General features: G+C 42.1%; 1 protein-coding gene across 4 annotated transcripts in view; it reads right to left on the reverse strand.

Moving 5' to 3' along the window:
• Nucleotides 1-7132: 7132 nt before the first annotated feature.
• The window catches only part of GRIA3 (glutamate ionotropic receptor AMPA type subunit 3), a 212731-nt gene continuing 195542 nt past the window's right edge, over nucleotides 7133-24321 (reverse strand). For 2 of the 4 annotated variants that reach the window (XM_075068839.1, XM_075068838.1), the window contains 3 exons: nucleotides 13801-13915; nucleotides 10840-11087; nucleotides 7133-9333 (listed from right to left, as the gene is read on the reverse strand). In XM_075068839.1, coding sequence (XP_074924940.1) covers nucleotides 10842-11087; nucleotides 13801-13915 — 361 coding nt within the window. In that variant the 3' untranslated portion in view covers nucleotides 7133-9333; nucleotides 10840-10841. Of the gene's footprint in view, nucleotides 9334-10839; nucleotides 11088-13800; nucleotides 13916-24321 lie in introns of those variants that run through there. The other 2 variants (XM_075068840.1, XM_075068841.1) reach the window with 2 other exon arrangements.

Consider the following 24321-nt stretch of genomic DNA (forward strand, 5'->3'; position numbering starts at 1 on the left):
TATCTGGCTCTTGTAACATTTCATTTTGTGGTCATTCAGGCAATACTTCATTGAGCACACTGTAAGAACCACTGATTTAGACTACAGAACTATAGAGATGATCTAATGCTGTCATTGTCCCTCAGGATGACAAATTTCTTCTTTTAATTTTTAATTTATGTCTTTGAATCCTGGGATCCCCTCCTAACATTACTCACTAACATCTAAGACAAAACAAAATTATAACAGAATAATGTTCATGCTATGGCTTTCATTTTGAAAGTTACTGGAGAGTTGCAGGCTGAATATTCACACCAGTGCATGTAGCATTTTTTCATTTCTTAGTTTATTGACATCATTTTCAACCTAGTCTTCACCCAGAGACTGTCAGAACATGGAACTTAGATGGCCTGTGTCTAGAGTCCTGGTGGCCTTAGGGTAGGGTAGTGTTGGGGTGGATGTCTACGGCCCTGGGCCAGGGATAAATTGGGGCTGCTTGGTGACCTTAGGTTAGTGGTAGTGTTGGGGAGATGTCTATGGCCTATGGGTAATGGTGTTAGTGTCGAAAGGTTAGTGGGTTAGTGTTGTGATTAGAGTTAGTGTCAGGACCAAGGGCTTCCCCATAGTTATTGGAGGGCCTATGCTAACTTTATGTTTGTGGTTTGTAGGTTGTAGGTATCCCCACACTTGAAGTTGGCTGCGTCCCAGGCTAGTGTTACTGCTAGAGCAGTTGGGGACTTCTGGCTAGAGTTTGGGTTGTGGCTGGTAGGCAGCCTGGCTAGGGTTAGTGTGCTGTTAGGTGAGCCTAAACTAGGTGCTTGCTTATGGCTAAACAAATGTTAGATCATATGCTAGGGTTTGGGTTGGGCGTCTGCCCTGGTTTGAGCTGTTAAGTGGCAGCTCCTGTGAGTGGTGGGGAGATGTATCAGCCAGGTTTAGGGTTATACTGGTATGTGTGTTCAGACTGCTGTTCAAATTGGGGCTGGGGCTAGTAGTTGCCACTGAACTAAGATTAGAGTTCTAACCAGTTGCAGGGTCCATAAGCTGTGGCCCATATGTTAGCGTGCCAGTGGCAATGGTTGTGGCTCCTGGTTGGGATCAGTACTGGGCCCTAGGCTAGGGTTAGGTTGGAGCCTGCGGCAGGTCCGGGGCTTGGGTTAATGGTGTTGGTACAGGTGCAAGGCTGGTGAGAGCTGGGTCAGTTATGGAGCCCCAAACTATGGTTATGCTAACGTCTTTGGGGGAGGGTTGAGGTTTGAGAAGATTATGGGCCCTGAGTTGGCTTAGGTCTGGTTGGGGATCCCTGCCTAGGGTTAGATCTGGTCTGACAGAGGGCTCTGTACAAGGATTAGGGTTAAGGTGGTTCGGGCAGTTTGGGCTAGAATTAGGGTTGAGGCTGGTTGCCTACTCTGGGTTAGGATTAGTGCCAATATGACTCGCAGACTAAAACTAGCATAGAAGTCTGTAGGAGGCCCATGCAGGGTTCCTGTTTGGATCTGTTGATACTGCTAGTCTCAGATGAAGGTCGACTGTGCTCCTTCTTACAGGGTTAGGAGTATTTGGTGGCTCTGGGCTAAGGTTATATTGGTTGTTTGTCTGGGTGCTAGGTTAGGGTTGACGCAGGTTGCGGACACTGAGCTAGAGACTGGCGTCAAACTTCCAAATGGGGGTGTGTATAGGTCGTAAGTGGGGCCATTTGGGAGTGCCAAACTGTAGTTCACTTTGGGGCTTTTCCAGTGATCGTGGATTCTTGCTGCCAATCATTGACTTCAGGCTAGTGTTAGGGGTTGGGGCTGGCTGTGCATAAGGTTTGGGTTTTGTTGTGCTCATCTTTCTGGTGAACAGCAACTACAGCATTAATTGACTTGTTCAGCTAAATGAATATTCATTAGAAACATTTAAATGAACTATTTTGCTACATTCTTTAAGCTCAGTGAGACAACGGCAGAGGTAGTTTTGCAGAGGCGAATATTATTTATTAGTCTGTCATTACAGTTTTTCACACTTTTATAGCTCTCACATTGTGACTAAGCAGACAAATTAACACCCAAGCTCTCAGTGGCATGCTGGAAATTTTGACATGGTACATCAGGTGGTAGAATATCAATCACCAACATGCTGCTGGTTCTACTTTTCTGGCTTCTTATGCATTGAGTCAAAACTGCATTTGTTTCTAGGAAAAGAAATGGACAGATTAGAATATTCTGTATTTGACTGAATTTTGAGCATGAAATGAAGATATTAATGAACCTTATCTTTTTTTTTTCATACTTCCCTGCATATATTCTGTGGGATGCTTTTCATAAAAATGGATTAATTTCATTGTATCCTTCTACAGCTCTTAGCTTAAGAGTGGTATATTTAAGAAACAAGTTGTGACAGGGTGTTTGTTGGTACCCCGTTTAGTGGGCTGTATCAAGCATGACAATGAAGACCAGGTGCCACAACAACCACCTTTGATGGCTAGGCTCCCAGCAGGACCAAGGCCTTCTGTGTAGACACTACTTCTGTGTGGTTGCTATAAAAACTTTTTGTCTCCCAATAAAATGTTTTGTTGTGGCAATGGCAGCAACCCCAAACTATGCGGAAATGCAGTCTGAAAACATAACATGGAAGATTATTCAGTATCTCCCCCTCCCCCAAGTTTACTTGGTTTTCCTGAACACTGAGACCTCCTCTAGCCTAACTGTGAGTCACAATGCCCTGGCTCCTCTTCAGCTCTAGGGGCCTATAGCAGGACTAGATTGCTGCCTGGCACTTGATGGAGGCTGGAGGTGGGGAGTAGAGCCATCCTTCATCTGTCCCCAAAAAATCACTTCCTGCCCCCCTGTGCTGGAGGTGAGAAGCCTCCGTTAGGCTCCCCCTGTTAAAAGCTCTAATCGAGAAGCCATTTGAAACGCACAGCAACGATTAATAATGTTACTGGTCCTACAAACTCATATACTGGCAGGTAAAAATGTGTAATATGGCACTCTTTACATTTAGCACTCTGTGTATACTCCGCTAGTCTCGTTCCTGTAACACTTCCCACGATGCAGATGCTCACCTAGGGGAAGAAGGCATTGGTGTTTTTCAGGCAGGTCACAATCCTGTTCTCAGAGTCCAGCCTCTGTGCTGAGCGGCATTACACCATCACGGCCCCTCTGTGCATGCTGGAGCGCTCATTAGTGGCCAGCCCCAAAGAACTGTACATTGCACTAGTCTGAGGTTTGGCTAAATCTAAACTGCATTTACTCCTAGCAGAATGGGAGTAGGCAAGGGGCTGTGCACTGTTTTACTGTCTTACAGTGCCCCTCATTTTTCTTTTTACTCCTGAAAGTAACAAAAGTGAGTGTGATTCTGGTCAGGACACTCCAAGCCAGTGCAGTTTGGTGTTTATAGGCCTTGATGTTAGAAAGAGATAAGGGCTCAGTAAGTTTATTCAAACTGGATTTTACTGACTGCAATAGTTTATTATTCCCAAGCGCCTCTTTAGCTGGAAAGGGGATCAAACTAGCAGGGAGTAGTGGTAGTTTGCTAGCTAGCATGATATCACCTTAGTCATCACTAAACAGTGCCAGCATCTACATCTACTTTGTTTTGGTTGGCAAGTTGCATTCTTTTCCAGGTCTAGGACATCAATGTCAGGTGGTTGCACATATCCTTGTAGAAGAATCATTCTCAAAGCTTTCGTAGTGAGAATGCCAAACCTTCATTAAGGATTCTCACAGACACCTCCGCTTTGCAGGGCAAGCCTGTGAGCTGCTGCCGCCCCTTCTTCACCCATATAATATCTCTGTGGCAACTGTAGCCATTGTTCATTTGACAAAGGGATGTTAGGAAAGAGTGTTAATGCAGTTTAACTCTTGACACCAACGAACAACTGCCTCTCCAAGGGCTGCTAGGGCTCCTCAGACCACACTCTGGTTACCACAGCAGGAGGCTATCACTGGTGCTGAAGAGTAGAGCCCTAGGAGGATTATAGTAGCATTTAAAAAGTTTAGACTCAAAGATCCAAAGGGGCCATTATGTTAATCTAGTCTGACCTGCACATCACAGGCCACGGAGCCTCATCCGCTCACTCCTGCAATAGACCCATAACCTCTGGCTGAGTTACTAAAGTCCTCAAATAATGATTTAAAGACTTTAAGTTACAGACACTCTACCATTTACACTAGTTTTAACCTGCAAGTAAGTGACCTCTGCTCCATGCTGCAGATTTTATAATCCTGTGTATTGGCTTCTGTAGTAATGGCTGAAAAGCCTGCATGTATTTACAGGGGTGAGCAGGGAAAGTACAAATCTAGTCATGGTACAATTTCCCCCGCGCCCCCCACCCCCACGTGGCCACTTGCTTTGGCTTTATAGTGCTTATACGATGTTTTTTTTTACTGTTTTAACCGTGCATTTCTTCTCTAGAGTATGACAGAGCATTTCGGCTTGTATTGCAGTGAGTTCATAACTCAGGTCTCTTGCCGATAGTTTATGTTCTGTGATCAGGCTGCATTTATAAATTCTAGCTCTTAGGCCCTTTTCTAAGCCTTTTAAGGATTTATCATTCCTGCTGTGTATCTTCTCTCCTGAATTGTGGGTGATGCATGTGAGCTGTGCCTAAACTAAACCTGTAGCTACCTGACAAAATGGCTATTAGTAGCTGAAGTCTGTGGCGAGGACCAAATTAGATTTTAAAATTATGTTCCGTGGGCTGGCACTGCAGCTTTAGGGCCATATTATCCCCCTCCCCAAGTGCGCGGGGGTGGGAGGGAGTGCTGCTCAGTGACTATCGCCTAGCATACTGATAATTTATGATGATGATTTTGTATAGTTATAGCTTGTAAAGCACTAGAACAACTGGTCAGAAATAGCACAACTTTCCTGAATTTGGTAGGAAAGCAAGCAAATGTAGTTGGAACAGAGAAAATAGTTCCAGGCAATGTGACTGGAGGGGGGCGGGGGAGGTGGAACAGAACACTTTGGAGAAGTTCTTTTGTTGAATGTATTTATAGCAGCAGTGTCAAAAATGTAGTATTTAAATATTGGGAGTTACTGGGTTATAAATATGTATATTTCAGGAGTTTCTTTACACTTCAGCTTTACCCTGTCTCCATGGCAACTAAAGAACCAGTTCAATTTTGATCATATCTCCAGTCCCGGGGAACTAGCACTGGTCAGCTCAGGACCAGCCATGGTGCTTTCCCGTCAATTGGTTCTGGTATCGCTTCTTCTCAAACTCCCATCAGTGTCACCTACAATCCAGCAAATGCCCCTGTGACTGAGCAGCAGGTGCTCAGTGGACGCTGAAGGTGCTCAGCACCCTGCAGATTCAGGCACTAAATGCTTACACAATGAAGATACAGATAAGCACCCAATCCCAGGAGGAACTGAGTGCCCCCCCCCTCCACTAGAGTCAATGGGGGATGGGGGGACTGAGCAGCTTGCAGGATCATAAACTTCTTAGATTTCAGACAGCAGATAAATCAGTCTGTTTTTTAAAGCTCACCTCTTGAGAACTTTCAACTGGTAGTTGAGGGCTTATAGGACTGGGCCTTCGGAAACTATTCAAGTCCAATACAGGGCTAGTTGAAAATTTCCCCATGGAATAGTTTCCCATTGGCAAATGCCGATGTGATGAAACTGAAATGTTTTGCTGTAAAATACAGATTTCACTGAAATCTTTGGTGGGGAAATTATCTCAACATTTTGTTTCGATACGGTGAAGATGCTTCATTTTGACTTTGTTACAACTTTTGTAAGAGAACATAAAATTGAAACAAAGTTGAAATGTAACTGTCCCAGGGTGACACTGGTCCTCTAAGATGGAAGAGGCCAGGGCATCTGAGACTAGTTAGTTGCCTCATAATTACGCTTGAGAGAGGGCTCCTGGACCTCAGAGGGAAGGAGAGTGGGTAAAATTGTTGGTGAGAACTGACCAAAGCTGAGGACCCCAAGGGAGTGGAAGGCTCAGGCAGTGGCCCCTAGGGAGAAAGAAAGCTCCAACTGGGTCGGGGAGGCTGAGCTCCTGAACAAGAGGTTTGTTGCCAGAGGATGAATCCCCTGAGCAAGGGTCGGACTCACAGGCCTGGAGGAGTGTAACACTGCATGAGGATGGAGTCCTCAGGGGGCTTGTGAGAAGACTGGTCATGCTCAGGCAGGGAGGCCTAGATCAAGGTCCAGAGGAACCGAGAACAAAGTGCTGCTCTTGACTTTCAGGTGAGTCACTGGCAGCTGATGACCCTGAAGAGGGACACTAGAAAAACCTGCTGTGTCTTTGTTTGTTGTGGAAATTGGAGCACAATTTTACTACACAATTTTTGGGGGTTAACTCTACTGGTGTAGATGAATACTTTATACTGAGAGACAGTATTGCACACTGAGACTTGTTCCTTTCATGATCAACTGGGGGAAACCTGAGGTAAGTGCACCTGCCATGCGCTAGCCTGCTTCTGGACGGTGCCCCAGGTGGGCCATCCTATGAGAGAACATTTTGACTTCTCAGAAAGTTTCATTTTGATATTTCAGAAACAAAATATTTTAGAATTATTAGTTTGCAATGACAGGAACTTGCCTTTTGACTCAGAATGAAGGAGGGCTTTGAAACATTAGAAATTCTGTTTCCTCAGCAGCTCTACTCAACAGGCTTCTCCTTATTCCAAGTGGGGACAACCTGTCTCATAGTGGTGAATTTAGTTGCTTGGTGGACCACCTGTGTCTGCCTTATCCCAAGGTAGCAGTAACTCCTCGGTTGTTTGATGGAGGGGAGAGGGACACACTCAGAGATGGGAGCTGTAGTGTGTAGGTAATGAAGAACTGAGCTTCCTGACACATGTGAGCTAGTTGGAGAGCTGAGTAACTCGCACTGCATGAATGGAAGCTGAAGATGCTTAGCACCTCGCAGATTTAGACCCCAGGGTTAGCTGTTAAATTTGGGCTGCGCCTTTTTCTCATAGCTGGCCCAATGCAGAGTCCCCTCAGTAAGCTGCATTAAGCCCCCCAGATGAAGGAGAAACTCTCCACTGAAACATCATAAATAAAATGATGCTTAAACAATATAAAGTAATCTAAGGAATCCCATCTGCTCTCTTCAGCCCAACCAGTAAGGAGCCTTGAATAAAAAGTTCAGAGAAACTTTTTTTCTTTACAATTTTATTTACAAAATGTATTAAAACTCTTTGTACAACACCTCATTAAAATGAGGCTCAGTAATTTATACCCACACATGCAATTTATGCTTTTACAGCCATTAGTTTTGCTTGGCAATTTTGTTTGTTCACTGAAGTGCAGTTTTAATGACAAAAATAGGAACTTAATTTAAAAATAAAATAAAATAAATAAAATAAAGGACCAAACCAAATAAATAATAATAATAAAAAAAAATCCTCAAGTGACTACTGCTGAACTTCCAGAGCTTGAAGTTAGTAACAGGAATTTGTAAGCTATCAACACTTTTTTTGTTTGTTTTTTACATGCAAGGTTTAAAAAATAACAAACGGTTTACCAAACCTCTTCAGCCATGTGAAGCCTCCACTCATAAAAATTGATTTGATAAACATACATTTTTTTTATACAGCTTCTAAGAAAATGTTTTTGTTTTTTAAATACAACTTATAACTGCACAGCTTTAGCTTTCCCTTTGCCGGGACATTATAGCATTCAGAAGTTGAAAATCACAGTTTCATGAGAGAAGAAAAAACATTTTCATTTTGCTCAATACCTTGTTAAAAACTTGAACAGTGACTTGTTCTCTTACGAGCTTTAACTTTTGTATATTACATTGTCAGAAATATGTTTTTCTTTAACAAGACTTTCCCATATTATCTTTTTTTTTATTCTCACAAAAGATCAAATATATTGTCAGTGAACTAAGAGACCTATGGGTCAAACTTCTTTTAAAAAATGATTATTCATTATCATTTTGATTTTTCAGTGTCTGTTACTGATGAAATAAAACTCTATTGAACTATAGATATTACATATTGTCTTATTAGAGGTAATTAGTATGCATATACTTCCCTTAACTTTTTTTTTCTTGTAACTGACAATATGTTTAAAGTTTTTGTTTTAAAAAGTTGCAGTTAAGTAAGTTGTTTTCTGGCAGTGTCAAGTTTGAAAAACTGCCCATATCTGAGAAGTTGGAAGTGAATAATACTGAGCCTCTATCTTTAGCAGTATATTTTGGAATGCATTGTATCCTTTACAAACTAGGAAAGGACACAAGCTTCCTTTGATAAACAGCCACGAAACAATAACTGGCAGGAGCTGATATAATATAACAGTACTAGCAACAGTAATGTGAGATTGTGTAACTCTAGTCTGGAACTGTAAGTCTAATTCGAGATACTATCCTGCTTCCTTATTTCAGTTTTTTAAAATGAGAATTAGCCAAAAAGCATCATCACTCAGTGCTAGTTTTTGAGAAAAGTAGTTTTAGTTATGTGTGGGGAAAACTAGTCTCCTGCTCTTCTCTCGCCTCATTGCGTGATACTAAATATTGAATTAAAATGCAAATGCACAGCAAGAAACCTAAATCATGAATGGCTTCTTCTAAAGCCATCTAATGCCATTTTAATAAAGCACCTGTAGGTATGCCTGATGATAGAAAAAAGAAATATATTTTTGCCTGTACTATAGTTAAATTGTCAAGAGAATTCATTTGCTGATCTGGAAGCAAGATACAGAATTCTACAAATCATTTTCTTTTGGATTTACAGATGAATAATTATTGACCCTAACTTTTTAAAGTATTTTTTGTGTGTGGTATTACGTTAATGTTTTATTGATATACACATTTCCTCAAATGAGTTGGAGGATTTTAAGTGGTTAGAAAAAAAAAATTACACCACTGCTTAAAAAACAAAACAAAAAACCCCACGAGAGCATCTTGACAGCAGTTCTCAGAAGTAGTGACAGGCCAGTCTGTTCATAAGTCGTGGAATTCTGAGGCTTTATATCAGGAATAGTTTAAGAACTTGGTTAGGTAGGGGGCATATGATGAAACTGACTCTTGCGGATTTTAGAACGTAAGTTCATATACTGTGCAGTGGTATCAAAGAATGGCTTTTGTTGAACTGATTTTTTTGTTTTACAAGAATTTTTTTTTCACATATTAGTATCTTTTACCAGTTTGTTTTTTTTTTAAATTTTCAAGCAAAGCAAGAATATTTCAGTGATGGTTTTGCATTGTTGAGTCTCAGAGTCTTCAATAAGGCACTGAAGGAAAAAAAATCAGTTTTTCCTATTAAAAGTTCATTGCACCAACATCAGTGTGTGTCATGCCTGACACCTAGGAGAAAGTAAAATTGGCTCAGGTGGTCAGGGTCCATGGAGTATCCACATTCTCAGCTGCTCCTCCAGTTGCATGCTGTGAGAAGCGAGGATCTGTAAGAAAAATACAAATATTTCAATTGTTTTCTTCTGAAAGGAGACCGTTATATCTAGGGGAGAGTGAACCAGTTTACCTAAAGGAAGGATTAAAAGCTATTCAGGGCACAGATAGTCTCTCTCTCTCTCTATTTCTCTGTTTGTACTCCCCCTAGCACAACACTGCCCCAATCCCCATTCAGTCCTTTGGATGCTCCCGTACTACCAGTATTTACTCCTGATGATAAAGATTGCAGTGAGGCTTTGCAAATGTCCAGTTAGATTCTTTGAAAATAACTTACCATTATTTTACCCACCTTGTCCCTTTCTGCTTTTGGCCAGAAGCTGTAATGCACAAGCTAGACAGTTCTTGTAACATTTCTAACCCGATGGGAAGCAGGACATTTTGGGAAGAGAACTTGTTCAGGGAGCCCATTTCTCCTTTCACTGATCTCAGTGGAAAGGTTCCATTCAAGTCAATTATCAGAGGGGTAGCCATGTTAGTCTGGATCTGTAAAAGCAGCAAAGAGTCCTGTGGCGCCTTATAGACTAACAGACGTATTGGAGCATGAACTTTCGTGGGTGCATGATCTGACAAAGTGGGTAGTCACCCACAAAAGCTCATGCTTCAGTACGTCTGTTAGTCTATAAGGTGCCACAGGACTCTTTGCTGCTTTTAGAGATCCAGACAAACATGGCTACTCCTCTGATAATTGACTATAAGGTGCCACAGGACTCTTTGCTGTTTATTCAAGTCAATGGAAGCAGGAGTGGGACCCCCATTTTGTAGACTCAGAGGTGTTGGTTATCATCAGCCACCATAATTCTAATCTGAACTGAATTATGCAACCTTCCCCCTCATCACTTACAGAAACAAAGATTATCTGAAAGTTAGAATTCCTTTGCTTTTTAGTTTAGCTATAGGTGTAATATGTAAATTACTCTGTTCAAAAACTTCTGGAAAGGCATTGATTTGGTAATTAACTTGTACTTTTGTCATGAAGAAATCACCCACTTCTATTGTAGAATTCAAGATATTTTTCTAAATTTCTCATCAGGAGCATGTACAATATTTACCAGACTTCCTAGAAGCACTTAGCTGAATTGAGCATAACTTCTTAGAAAAATAAAAGGGGAAAACATCACAAGCAAAGCAGAAAAGATTTCTAACTGTACAGTTAATATTTAAAGGGAGGGATGGGTAGAACTTTTTGAAACACCGTGCTATTGAAATGCCAGAACGTCAGATACAACAGTCTTTCACTTCAGCATCAATTCTGGCACCGCCATTAAAGATATGGAATGGAAACTGGTCTCTTTTTGATTAAGAAAACAAATAAAATCACAAATATTACTGTGTATTGTGAAAGAGCTTTTCCAGACTCTGTTATGAAAATTATTGCAGCCCCTTCACTCTGATACATATAATAACTCTGAAAAATTACTCATGCTGGGGGGAGGGGGGAAGAACAGATATTAGCAAAATATAAACCAGTTTATTAGCTTACTAGACCTGAATCGTACCCTTAGATTTTAACACTTTCTGTTCCATACACGTTGTAGCCTTCTCTGTATGTAGCATAATTCTGAGTATTGGTTGCAGGAGCAGGTTTAAAGTTTTGTGTATTCTTTGTGAGTTTCATTCGTTTGGACTCTGCACGAGACTTGTAACAGAATTCTATCAAAGCAACCATCATGGCGAGACCAAGACCTCCAACAAGAATATAGAAAACCCCAGCAACATTGCTCAGGCTCAGAGCACTTGTCTTGTCCTAAGAAAAATGAACCACTTGATTAGTTTTTTTGCAGCAAAAAGTCAGATTGGCTTAGCTTGGACATATATAACTCTATTTGCATCAGACTCCCTGTGCCCGCACATCCAGAAATCCCAGTTCAGAATGCCAGGTGCCCCAAATACTTGTATCTAGTTACTTTACATGCTGGAGCTCATTTATTGGTGTTAGTTTCAATTTTATCTCAATGACACAGAAATGGGTTAAAGTAGGGATTATCAAGACCGTTACTGTGCTGTCTCACCCTGTTCAGTGAGTGAAATCCTGACCGTAGTGAAATCTATAAGACTTTTGCCGTTGATGTCAATAGGGCTAGGATTCCACCCAGCAAACCTATATGCTGCTGAGTATATCTGGTAGCAAACAGAAGGCACCTAGCCTCATTGCCCCCAAAGACTCTCAGATATTCTTGGAATTCCCCATTGGGTAGATCAATGACTGCATAAAATAAGGTAGAATTTATAGAAGTCCATTCTGAAACTACAAGACACAAGATTTAGTTATTTTTGGTGAATGTAGAGAAAATAATTCGGATGTTGAGAAAATTATCTGGTTTCTGTTTAACAATAAATATTTGTTTTTCTTTTTTTTTTGAGGAAGACGGTCAGTTACTTTCAGGTCCAGCTAACTACACTAGCACCCGCTGTTATAAAAAGAGGTTGGTTTACTGAATAAAATTAATATTAATTTTAAAAAAGCTGTCTCCATGCACCCTCCATGCATGGCAGACAGGGGAAGTCTTTCATTTCAAAAATAGAATTTTTGTAATCAGATTATGCAGAATTGTAACCATTTTGCTGCTGAATTGAATTGGTCTGCATTTATTAAATATTGTTTATGCATACTTTCCTTCTTTGAGTTGCAACACACAGAATCTAGGTGGCTGTTGTCAAGCCAGATGCCAGAGAAATCTGCAGTAAATATTTTTACTAATTTAATATATTTGCAGGTAGACCTTGATATGACAATTCTCTGGGGACGTCCAAAGCGTCTGTAAAATCAGGAGAAAATACAGTCTGCCTAGTAACAGCCTAAGGGAAACATAGGCATTTTGGATAAAGGCAGTTTTATAAATTACCTGCAGTTTTAAATTTGATGTTTGCAGTTGTATTTCAAGCATATAGAGCCTGATCCTACAATTGTGCATTCAAGCTCTCATTGATCCAAAGTTATTTGCAACAGCTGGAAGAGCAGGCCTTGAGAGCAAATTCCAATCCTACTGAAATCAATGAGTTTTGCTATTGACTTCTGTGGGACCAGAAGACAGCTCTAAAAGAGTAAAACACCCAATAATGGGGAGATTTGCAAAGACACCAAGGGGAGTGATTTTTTTTTCCGATGGCAGTTGGGTTGCTTATCTCCTCTTGGTGTCTTTGAAAATCCTTTCCAATAATGCTTAATGCTCGGTCATCACTGTTCTTCCTCACTAGTTCTACTAGCGTTAACTGAACCTCTGTATTTTCATTACCTGGGTTAAGCAGAATGTTTCCCCCCAAATAAAACAGGAAATATACAAATCATGGGCCTGACTCAGCTGCTATTAATCCACATGTGGAACTTCCTGAAGTCTCTGGGAATTCTACATGAGGAACAGCTGCCGGGTTACCTGATGTCTGGCCCTCGGTGATTAGTTTTAGTCTGCAGCTTGGTTACATTAAACCATACACTGTACCAACAATACATTTAAAGCAGTGGTTTTCAAACTATTTGAGCTGAGTACCTCACTCCTTTGAGTTACAATTTTTCGTTGCGACTCCCGCTACCTGCTCCTCCCATCTCTGGGTTTTCAGGGTGGTGGAAAATGCGTGTGTGGTCTCTGGGGACAGAGCCAGTGCTGTGTCTGGAGGCATTAACGCTGACCCACGGGCTGGGTGGCCCATTGAGGTGATTTGGGGGTGGAGGTGGTGTTCCCTGCCTGAGCCTTGCCTTGTGGGGCTGGCCCCAGCCTTATCACTTGCCCTCTCGAATATTCCTCCATGCTGCCCTAGGGGGGCATCCCCCACAATTTGAAAACCTCTGATTTAAAGTATTCCAGGTATTCAGATTCGCCCACAAAACTTCTGGTATGGAATGTATTAATACAGGAGCAAAATGGTTCAATGCACAATAAAATGAATGTCCAAGATTTATGAAATGAGTTACCAATAATATCACAATATTAGTTTTCTTAGAAAAAAATTCAAACTTTCTTGTGGGGGTGGTGGTGGTGGTGGTGGTGGGAAGGTGTTTCATGCTCATCAATGTGATGTCTTTCCTGAAAATATCCATCCTTCAGAAGCATGCATGGCCTATCACTCACAACCAATGGGGACAGAAATTTTAGTTACAATTTTGAAACAAAAGTTTATGTACTCATAACTCAAAAATGAAAAGCAATGCTGGACTAAGTAATACATTGACTGTAATGAAGCTTGCAGGTTAAATGGAGATACCAGTCTGAGGTTTGTTTAGGCATTTTCCATGGCCTTTTTTTTCCCCCAGCAAAATATCCAAGTAGTAAAATGTACTTACAACTAAAGTCTTTGATACTGTAAAAGAAAAATGCTGTCATATTCTGATCTTTAATGTGTCTAGTCTTTTTCCTTGAACCTTCAAAATGTAAATATTAACTTTTGAAAGTCATTTTTGTATAAACACACAGTGGGTCAAAATGTGATTTCTAATCAGTACAAAAAGACCTTCGGCGACTGACCTTACTTCCGGAGTCCTTGGCTCCACATTCACCCTTATCGTACCACCATTTGTTTTTCAGCTTGTCTAAGATGCCTTGTTCACTGAGTTTCAATACTGCAAGGTTTACAGGAGTTCTTCACGTGGGAAATAACATAAATAACATTATATTATGTTATTTTATGTTATTCAAGCTTTTAACTACTTTAAAACTATACAAAGCGATAAAGCAGGGTTCCTGGCCACAAAGTAATTTATACTGCAGGCAACCGGATCATCCCCTTAAGTTAATACTAGAGCAACACTATATCACCAGGTCCTGCCCATATCGCTTTGAGTAATCGGCACACACTGTTAAATAAAAATAAAGGAAATCAAGTAACTCAAATTTTCCCTTTTTAGTAGAATCATTAGACAGCTCACAGTAGCTTCACAAGTAGTCTGAGAAATTTGAACTTACAAGATATCTTATTGCACTAACAGAGAGTAAGCTAGTATAGGTAAGTGGGGCTTTTCATGTCCTGAACAAATTAACACCAGTGAATAATCAAGGCCACCTGTACAGAAATTAGGTACAATGAATTAAGGCTATAGGAAAAATTTCACATGGATCACAGTGTGAAACCCTCTCAGTTTGCCTGTTCTTCTGCTTGGCATGAAGTTGGGAATGCTCACTTTTTAGTCTGTGTAGCTTGGCTAGGCTTTTCACAAGCAAAACCCAGCTTGCAACATCAAGATCTCCATGTGCAAAAAGGGAGCGGGTGGGGGAAGCTGAAGCTTGTATGTCACAGCAATGGAGGTGGGGGAATTTTGCTAGATTTCATGGCACTGTCTCTGTGACAACTTCAGAAAATTCCCCCAGTTGGAATATTTTCAGTTTCACCACAACACGTTTCAGCAAACCAAAAAACCTGGAACCTTTCCCTTCCTACACACAAAACAAAGCAATTGAATGTTCTTGATCTCAACTCACTATGTTTTGAATATTGTAGTTCAGGATACTTTCAATATACTTAAAAGGCAATATTTACATAAAATAACTGTAGATAATACCATGTTATAGAATGAGTTGTCAGGCATAGAAACAGTGGGCCACATTGTCCACTATAATTGGTGGTGGCTACTGATGAGGGTTTTATTTTTGCTAAGTAGCCTAGACCTTTTCTCCTTGGGCAGGCCCAGGGGCGGCTCTAGACATTTTGTCTCCCCAAGCACGGTGGCATGCCGCGGGGGGGCGCTCTGCTGGTCGCCAGTTCTGCGGCTCCGGTGGACCTCCCGCAGGTGTGCCTGTGGAGGGTCCGCTGGAGCCACGGGACCAGTGGACCCTCTGCAGGCAGGCCGCCTTTGGCGGCCTGCCTGCCACCCTCCCAGCGACTGGCAGAACGCCCCCTGCGGCATGCTGCCCCAAGCATGCGCTTGGCGTGCGGGGGCCTGGAGCTGCCCCTGGGCAGGCCCCAGAGAGAAAAGGACTGGGCTTGGCCTATCACTTTGTTTCTTAAAATACAGTCCACAAAGGGAAGAACTGGCAAAGTTTAGTTGCAGCACTATGGAGTGCTGTTGGGGGAGGAAACAGGCTAGTTTTCTTCCAGCCCCTAAAAGCTGCTCCCTGTACTGAATGACCAGAACATGGTCTCAGGTTGTCTTGTCTGGGAACAAAAAGGGACCTAAACAGCCTAAGTACAGAGCTCCATCCCCTTCTTTGCAGTTGTTCAAGGAGTCTGACTGTGAGCCAGCTACATCGAACAGAGGCAGTGGGTGAGCCTGGTAAGAAGTTGGGGGTTCTGCTGTCTGGTGGGGGAAACTCTGCAGCTCAGCAAAGCTGATGGTTTGTGGGAGGGGGGATGGGTGGAGGTGCCTGGAAGGATGTCTGCCTGGTGCAAGTTGTGGTCAGCTGTCAGCTGTGCAGAATGGCAGAGTGCCCTGCCCCTTGATTTTGTGTCAGCACCAGATACCGCTGGTGATGCAGATTTTTCTGCCGTAAGGTTACTGGAGACTTGAGTTTGTACATCATGCTCTTGGGTCAGCCATTATATGTGTGTCTTGGGGTGATGGGGAGAAGTTCATGGCCATCAGAACTGGAAGACAGGTGAAGCCAAAGAGCCCACAGATCTTCTGAGACCTATGATAGGTTTCAGGGATCCTCTTAGCTTTTCCTGGTCCTCAGGAAACTAGAGGCTCTGGCTGCTAGCCCAAAAGGTTACATCCAAGAAGAGGAACCCTAGTTAAGTAACTATAGGACATTTCCTCCCTGCTACCCCTCACAAGGATGCTTCTGTTTCAGAGTAAGACTGTCTGTGCCCTTGGTGTGAGGGGGAGATGGTACATTGTAACCTGAGGCAGGAAAAAGTCCCATTGGCTACTGAGTTTTGCCTGAGCCAGATGAGAGTGGAGGCCTGTGCCCGCTGACATGTGGGAGAGAAGATAGAGTGCTTCAAAGTCGAAGGCTGCAGTGAGCTGCCTTAGTACTCCCACCCTAGAACTGAGGTAGGCAATCTGATGGTTAGGTCAGAGTAAGGCCTTGTCTATGATAAAAGCTGCAGCCGTTAATAAAAATCAGTTTAGTTAAACTGGCGCAAACCCATCTGTGGACATCCTTAAATTGATTTAAATATGGCTTACATGGATTTTAGCTTAAGTGTTAATCAGTTAAATCAATTTTAAAAATATGCCTTTAATTAAACCAGAGCAACCTCTAACTGCTTTCCCTAATAAAGAGAGGGTGATCAAGTGCAAAGAAGGCAGCACCAGAACAAGTGGAACAAAATATCAGGAAGTTCTTTAAAAAGTGTCCATATCTGTTGTTAATGTGCAGTGCAGCTAGTTCCCTCAACTCTTGCTGAAATTACAGGGCCCTCAGAATCTCACAGGATTGGGCCCAGCAATCGGTTAGCTCTGGCTGGTCCAGAAATGTGCTCCATCCATCTCTGATACCGGAACTTGCAAGAGTGTCTTTCATACTACTTGCCTTTTAACTAGCTGTGAGGATCTGGACCTAGCTAGGGGAGGGATAGCTCAGTGGTTTGAGCATTGGCCTGCTAAACCCAGGATTGTGAGTTCAATCCTTGAGAAGGCCATTTAGGGATCTGGGGCAAAAATCTGTCTGGGGATTGGTCCTCCTCTGAGCAGGGGGTTGGACAAGATGATCTCCTGAGGTCCCTTCCAACCCAGATATTCTATATGTTCGAAAGATAGAGCTGTTCAAATGATTTAGGCTTAGATCCTGCCAGGGCCTTAAGCAAGGGCACGGTGGGAGTCGAAAGGGCAAAAGTAGGGAGGATTGTATTCGAAATGGGGAGAGAGCTAGGGAAGAGGAGGTGGGCCATGGCCCACACTACCTCCAGGAGCAGGGCCACAAGAAAAGTATAGTGGAAACTGTTTTCTCTGAGGCAGAATACCTCTGGATGCTCCCTCAGCAGCAATGCAGCTCCACACTGGCCCTTACTCTGGCCTGTGTCTAAGTAGCGTGATCGAGCCGTTCATCCCAAAATGAGACTGTCCTCCCCCCCATGATTCAGATTAATCTAAATCAGTAGTTCTCAAAGCTGGTCTGCTGCTTGTTCAGGGAAAGTCCCTGGTGGGCCGGGCCAGTTTGGTTGCCTGCCACGTCCGCAGGTTTGGCCGACTGCAGCTCCCACTGGCCACAGTTCGCTGCTTCAGGCCAATGCAGGCAGCGGGAAGCTTCCTGGAGCAGCAAGCTGTGATCAGCCAGACCTGAGGACGCGGCAGGCAAACAAACTGGCCAGGCCCGCCAGTGGCTTTCCCTGAACAAGCAGCAGACCAGCTTTGAAAATCACTGATCTAAATAAATATATATCCCATCAATATATACTCTGTCAAGTGCTTACAAATCTAGATTCAAATAGGGTTTTTTTTTAAAAAGGAGAAAAATAAACATGCTTCAAAACTTCCAGAACACAAGCACCACCAAAGCTGTAATCTCCATGCCCAGCTATTGCATTTCACAAGGTTGGTGTGGTTGCTAAAAACTAACATGAAGCAATTTAAACAATAAAAAAAATCATAGTACCATTATGTGCCCTCAGGCTGTGCAAATTCCCAGATAGACGAGCAAAATGTCATGCCAGTAAGTGCCAGCCCAGTCACATATTGCCCTCAGTCGATGCACTGAGCTATCCTTAATAACAATGGATCTGGGGCAGTATATCTTCCTATGAACTTCTCTAGCTGGCCAGACAGAGACAGCACAGCTCCTGCCATGCTGATGGTATCCTACACATCACTAGGCTTCACGTTTTCTGATATTTTCTTTGTAAAAATTCCTATTTAGAATTCACTGTAATCTAATTAACTATCAGTCCAGGAAGCTTATATGTTCTCTGCTGGAGACAAGTGCTGCATTGCGGTGACGAGCCCCAAGAGGGATGACATGTTTGCTATCTCAGCCTTGGCAGAGCAATTATGGAGTCCCCTCAACCAGCATCTGGTGGAATTAAAAAGTCAGACATATCACTGCTACTTTTTTGCCGCACTGTATGTGTAGCATTTCACAATGTCAGTGATCTTGCTCATGAATCCAGAGTGAATAAGGAAGAAGAAGCCACTGACAAACAGTGCAAATAACCCATGTCCTAGGAAGGATGGCTACATATGTAGCATATTCAAAGGGCTATAAATTCCTGCCCTGCATAAAAGGTTTTTGCATAGTTTGAATGGGCCAGCCCTCCTGCAACGATTATATATTTGCATCTTCAGATCAGGTACTTATATTATCACATGGACTTGAGACACAATGTAGAATAAATGACAAGAAGCTATGCATTTGTTAGGCTAATGCATAGCATGACTCTAAAAGCTGAATGCCTTTATCCACCTGTGGCCAGGCCCAGTACAAACCCCGTAGTGGTTTATAGCTCAAGCGCTGAGTGCTCTAAACTGAAGTTACATTTACAAAGAAAAATCCAATTTATGCAACATATTTTTCCACTCTGAAAAATAAGTGTTCAGTCAAGAATAAATGACCACAATAGGGAAAAGGTTATAAACACCTTTTCTGCCATCCTCCATATAATTATTGAGAAATTATTTTTCCACCCATTCCAAACCCTCTCTTAATTTGCATGTCTTTATAAAATCCACACAGAGTACAAAGAATTTGCATATCATCCAATACATTACAGATTAGCTTTCATAACTTTATACAGAATTGGGAAATGAGGACAGCTTAACATGCAAATTAGGGTTTCTTAATTTTTTTTTAAAGCCAACGTTACATTTAATTATGCACATCCAAGTTCCCAAAAAAGTAAACTAAAATTATCTGAACTAAACAGATGGGCAGTTGCCTGAATCATGGTTTTCTATATAGCTTTTCATGGCCCTTTTCATCATATGATCCATTTAAATAACACTGCTTGTAGGAATTGAAGCTGAGCAACAATTTTGGTTTCTTTTCCTGACCCCTCCCCTCCTAGTTTAAAAAAACATGAACAGGGATGGGTGGCTGGTTGTGTGTGATCTCCTAATCACTATTTGGTATGTTCATCAGTGTTGCTTTTTTTTTTTTCTTGTACAGTTTATCAATAGTCATGAAATCCCACATTCTGTTTGCACGGGCATTGTAGATAACGACACTAGCTTTGTAGGTAATTTCTGTTTTTCACAGATGCCATGAGATGGGGAGATCAGATAATATGCTGTATAAAGAAGGGGATTTGTTGAAAAATTCCAAATAACGTAGTCTTGAGGGACAGCAGAATATCCATGAGCTATTGTCTTTGCCAGGGTTTGCACTTTCTCCCCTCACCCTCATCTTTGACATTTGCCCATGGATAGGCCTGGGTGCCTTAAGTTTTTCTAGCACTGGTTGGTTTAATAGCAAGTTCCTTATTTAGTGAGGTGGCAATACCAATGTGACACAATGTGTTTCACAGAGAGAACATGAAATGAAGCATGTTTTATCATAGTCCTCAACTACAATTTTGTTTGCTTCTGAGAAATTAATCCAGAGATCTCGTTCCCGCTTTCCTATTTTCACACTCTCATGCAGTACAGTGGTAAGAAGTATGTCCCTTCTGGCTGTGAGAGGCTAGTTCTGCTTGCTGTTTCTGCAGTGATAGCTCCAATAGGCCCCAGTCTTGCAAACAGTTAAACATGAGTTGCTTTATACGGGTGAATTGAGCTCTGTGGGTCTAGAGCCTTGCTGGTTCTCTCTCTATTTATGGGTTGCCAGGTTAGAAATTTGAAAGTGGGATCTGCTTTGCTGGTAAACTCTAGCATGACTGTTACCTTCCAAAAATTGATTGCCTCTGAATAGCTGTCTAGCTTCTTTCATTCCAAATAACTAGAATTTAGGCACAGTCCAAGAGGGTCTGTGGAGACACATAGGGATCTTGATTTTCCATTTTTTTTTAGTAGACATCAGCTGTGCAATGAATGCAAAGGCCTGCATTTTGAATACAAGTCGCAGTCTGCTCAGATTAGCATTGGGGTACTCAACATTCCGGTGCCATAGAAGGCAAATTATGTCTGCGTACCAGTCTGTGACTCTCCCAAAGGCTCCGGGTGCTCTATGCCCACATGGTACGCTCCCTGGTAATTTAGGACGAAAGGGCAAATCATATTGTTTGTTTTGTTTTTTAGTTTTTTTTGAAGACATGCACATTTGTGAAGGCAGCAGTGTAGTTAAATATAAGAACAAATGCAAGGGAATCCAGGCAGAAACTTAGGCACTTATGGGACTTTGAGAGTGGAAATTTAGGTTCCTACAGGGCTAGACGGCAGCTGAGCCAGGGTCTGAGGATTTCAGTGGTGCCTAAACATGGGACTTTGCCACTTAAAGTGGCAGTTAGGCACCTAAAGTGACTCATGTGTGCAGTCTGTACCAGGGCTTGGAAATTAACCAAATTCCCCTGACTCTTAATCCAGGGATTTACCACAAGACTACCCTTCTTTTTAAGAGTGTATAGTCAGTTGGCTTGCAGTCTGGGATTTATTACTGCTAAACTGGAGGATGATTTGTTCTGTGCTTTATATATGATTGTTTTAAACCATCATTTTTTTGCGTAATTAGCTGTGATAACTTAGTGCTTTCCAATTGCTTTTTAATTAAATTATTGTTACCTTTCTTTCTCAGAGCTATATGGAGTCTTCTTGGTAGTTTTGGCTATTTTTCCTCTACTGGCTTTAACTTCTGATAGGATCATTTTAACTTTTGCTTATGCAGTTTCCAGGCTAACTTTAGATCGGTTTTGGTGTTCTTATCAAAGCACAATAATCGGATGCTTGTGCTTTGTGTTCCAGGGAGCATTAAATTTGATACCCTGAGTATCCTTGTTGAATGCAGTCCTTTATGGCATTCTATATCTTGATGATTACTTCAGAGATGTGCAGCAAAAGTCTCTTTGCTGACCATAATTGTCTTATTTTTATCTGGATTTAGTAGTAGGTGCATCTTAACAAGACTTTGATTAGACAGCACTATATGTCCCATTGCACAGTTCAGACCAAACTCAGTTACTATTTTGTTCCATAAAATAAGATATCAAGCCTGGAGTAAGAATTGTATCTAAGGGAACGATACGAATAGTCTAATTCTGAGTGATACCATCTCTTTGTCAATAAACCCACGGGCTGTTTTAAGTTTGTTTAATATGGTTTTGTTATTAAGACTGGTGACCATCTTTTCTCATATTCATCACTGTATTTAAATCTTCTCCAAAGATTACTCTATCCCTGGAAATGAAGGGCCGCTTAATGAGAGTTTCAGTTCTTTTCCCACATGCACTGTGCACCATACTTATTTTTATGAGAGGAAAAACCCTCTGCTTGGCCATTGTGCTGCGTTAAAGGAGCATGAAAAAAGTCTCCTTTTTAGTCTTCAAAAACTGAAAAAAAGTTCACTACACTTAATCAGATTATTGGCCAAGATTTTCAGTTGAATTTGGGTGCCCAATTTGAGATGCAGGATTTTCAGAAAAAGCTGAGCAGCCATCCTTTGAAAATCAGGACCTGTTAAGGTGTCTCAAGTTAGGCACCCAAAACCACTTTTGAAGACCTTGACCACTAATCCCTCTAATGTTTAAGGTTATAAATCTATAGGGAGTTTCCATTGTAACATTGGGTAAAGTGGAGCTTGTCTGAAATATAATACTGATTCTCTGTTTAATACATCCTACTGTTTTCATGCAAAGGCTTGTCCTTTGGAACGCACAACTACCCCATATGAAGGCTTCCCTCTGCTTTCCTATCTCATTGTTATCTGCATATTTTCCATCCATGCCATTAATATGTTTAACATTTAACATAAGAAGAAACAACACTGTCAACTCACTCTTATGTCCATCATCTCTGTGAAACTTAAAACCTTTTGGAGGGACTCCTTTCTTCAGCAGGCACTTGCTTCTCTCCTGATTAGCTAAATTACAGCTTCCTATTACTCACTTCTCACAGTTTTCTTAGGTAACAGAATCTGTTCCTTTATGATCATCCTGATGCAGCCAGGATGATTCCAGAAGGAAAGGAAAGAAAATTAATTGTCCAAAGAAATGGTTAATTGTGTGTCAGGTTAATCACAAAAAGAAAAGCTTGCCTGGAAACCAGACAGTTCCAGTCATGTTAACCCCAAACATTCAAAAAACAAGAGTCAGCCCCACCACAATCATATTATTGGCTTCCAAACCATAAAGGTTTCGGTTTTTGTTCCTTGTAAATTGGGAGTCCTTCTCATTTGCCTTCTGCTGTTTGAATGTTTTAGGGTTTATTTTCAAGCTTTCATCTGCAACCACAAAAATAAAGCTGAGATTTTCATGTAGTTACAGGACTCCAGAAGTTGGGGCTTTAAGACTCCCAATAAAATCACAAGAACTAGCGATTCCTTTTTTCTTTTTTGAGTTAATGGGGATTCAGTGTTGCACGCAGTGTACTTAGCTGACTGAATCCTGACAGCATCTTGGAGAGTCTTAAGTCAGTTCCTGGAAGAAATGCTATTAATATATTTTTTTAAAATGTCCAGTTCACAGAGCTCACCAAAGAATTTGCATTTTCCACTAAGCATTCTGGTTACAGTACTGTTATGTGAAGCCTAGTCTATTCAGCTGTTCCTTGTACATAGATCATGAGGGTCTTCTATTCACATGTATAGGTATATAACAATAATATGCCTGGTAGTTCTCATAAATCATTGTAAGTATCCTTCTGCCCCTCAGAGGGAGGCTTCTTTCTCTGCATTCTACAAGACTTCAGTTGTTATGGCTCTTTGCTCCTCTGCTGCGAAGCAGTTCAATCTCTGGATACAGCTAGAGTTGAAGGAACTTCAAGGGTCAGCCTTGCATGGAATTGTCTTTTGTTTGGAGGAAGGTGGTGATATTTCACTCCTCTTTTTGTGACATGGCCCAGCCAAGTTTGCTGCTAACACTCCATAGGAATGGTCAGCCACCCTGAGGTGGGACCAGGTCTTCAGCAGCCACATGTGCTGCTTTTTATTGCTCTGTTTTGGAGCAGCTGTCACAGGTGCTGCTGATTCTTTCGCATGATTAGGCTATATGCATGTTTGTGCTATCACCAAAAACGTTCACTGGAACATACAGAGATGACCATTATGGTAGGCACTTCTGATTGTGCCAAAGGATTAACTTCAAAAAGAGGATGTCTTAAGCTAGTCAGTGATGAAATGCAGAGTGGAGGGGGCTCAGGTCCTTAAAGATATATAGGTGCCTAACTCTCATTGATCTGGGTGCTAGGTTCTTGACTGACATTTCAGAGAGAGGCGCGTATCTCCACTCAGGAGTCTTATCCTGAATCGTCTCCTGGAGTTAGGTGATGAAGGCAATTCAGCACTTTCTTATGAAAAGAGCAGAACAGCAAGACCCCTGATTCTAGCCAATAGCCCAGTGGTTAAGGCACTCGCCTGGGATGTGGGAGATCTGTTCTTAGATTCCTCCTCTGGCTGATTTGGAGCAGAGACTTGAACCCAGGTCTTTCCCCTACCAGGTAAATGCCACCACCACTACATTACTGGTATCGTAAGGCGGAGAATCCCTCTTGGTGGAGGTGTTCCACTTTGTATAAATAATTCCATAATCATTGGGCCTGGAAGAGTAAGAGTGGTTCTCTAGCCCAGTGTTTAGGGCACTTACCTGGATGTTCCTGCTCCAATAAATTATTTATACACAGTGAACAGCTTCAACAGGAGAGACGCCCACCCTAGAATACCCAGTAGCCAGGTGGCTCAGGCATTCCCCTGGGAGGCAGGAGAGCTGGTCCAAGTCAGGCTGAGAGGCGAGTCAAACCTGCATCTCTCACATCATGCACCTCTGCCGGCCAAGCGCCCAGATTCCCAACCTGCTCACCCCTGGCTGTCTTTTGTGTGGGTTAGGTGTGTTCAGTCAGAGCACAACTATCAGATTTGGCTAGACAGGGAAGAGAGGTGGGGGAACTGCCTTGTTTTGAGAATCCTGCCAGGGCTTAGGTGTGAGCTAGGGCTCCAAGTGGCATCAGGACTTAGGTAGCTTTGTGTATGCCAACTGGCAAAAACTTAGGTGTCTATGGGTATTTAGGCACCCACAGGGCTAGGCGGCAGCTGAGC

The sequence above is a fragment of the Chelonoidis abingdonii genome, chromosome 8, assembly GCF_003597395.2.
Source record: "Chelonoidis abingdonii isolate Lonesome George chromosome 8, CheloAbing_2.0, whole genome shotgun sequence".
Taxonomy (NCBI): domain Eukaryota; kingdom Metazoa; phylum Chordata; order Testudines; family Testudinidae; genus Chelonoidis; species Chelonoidis abingdonii.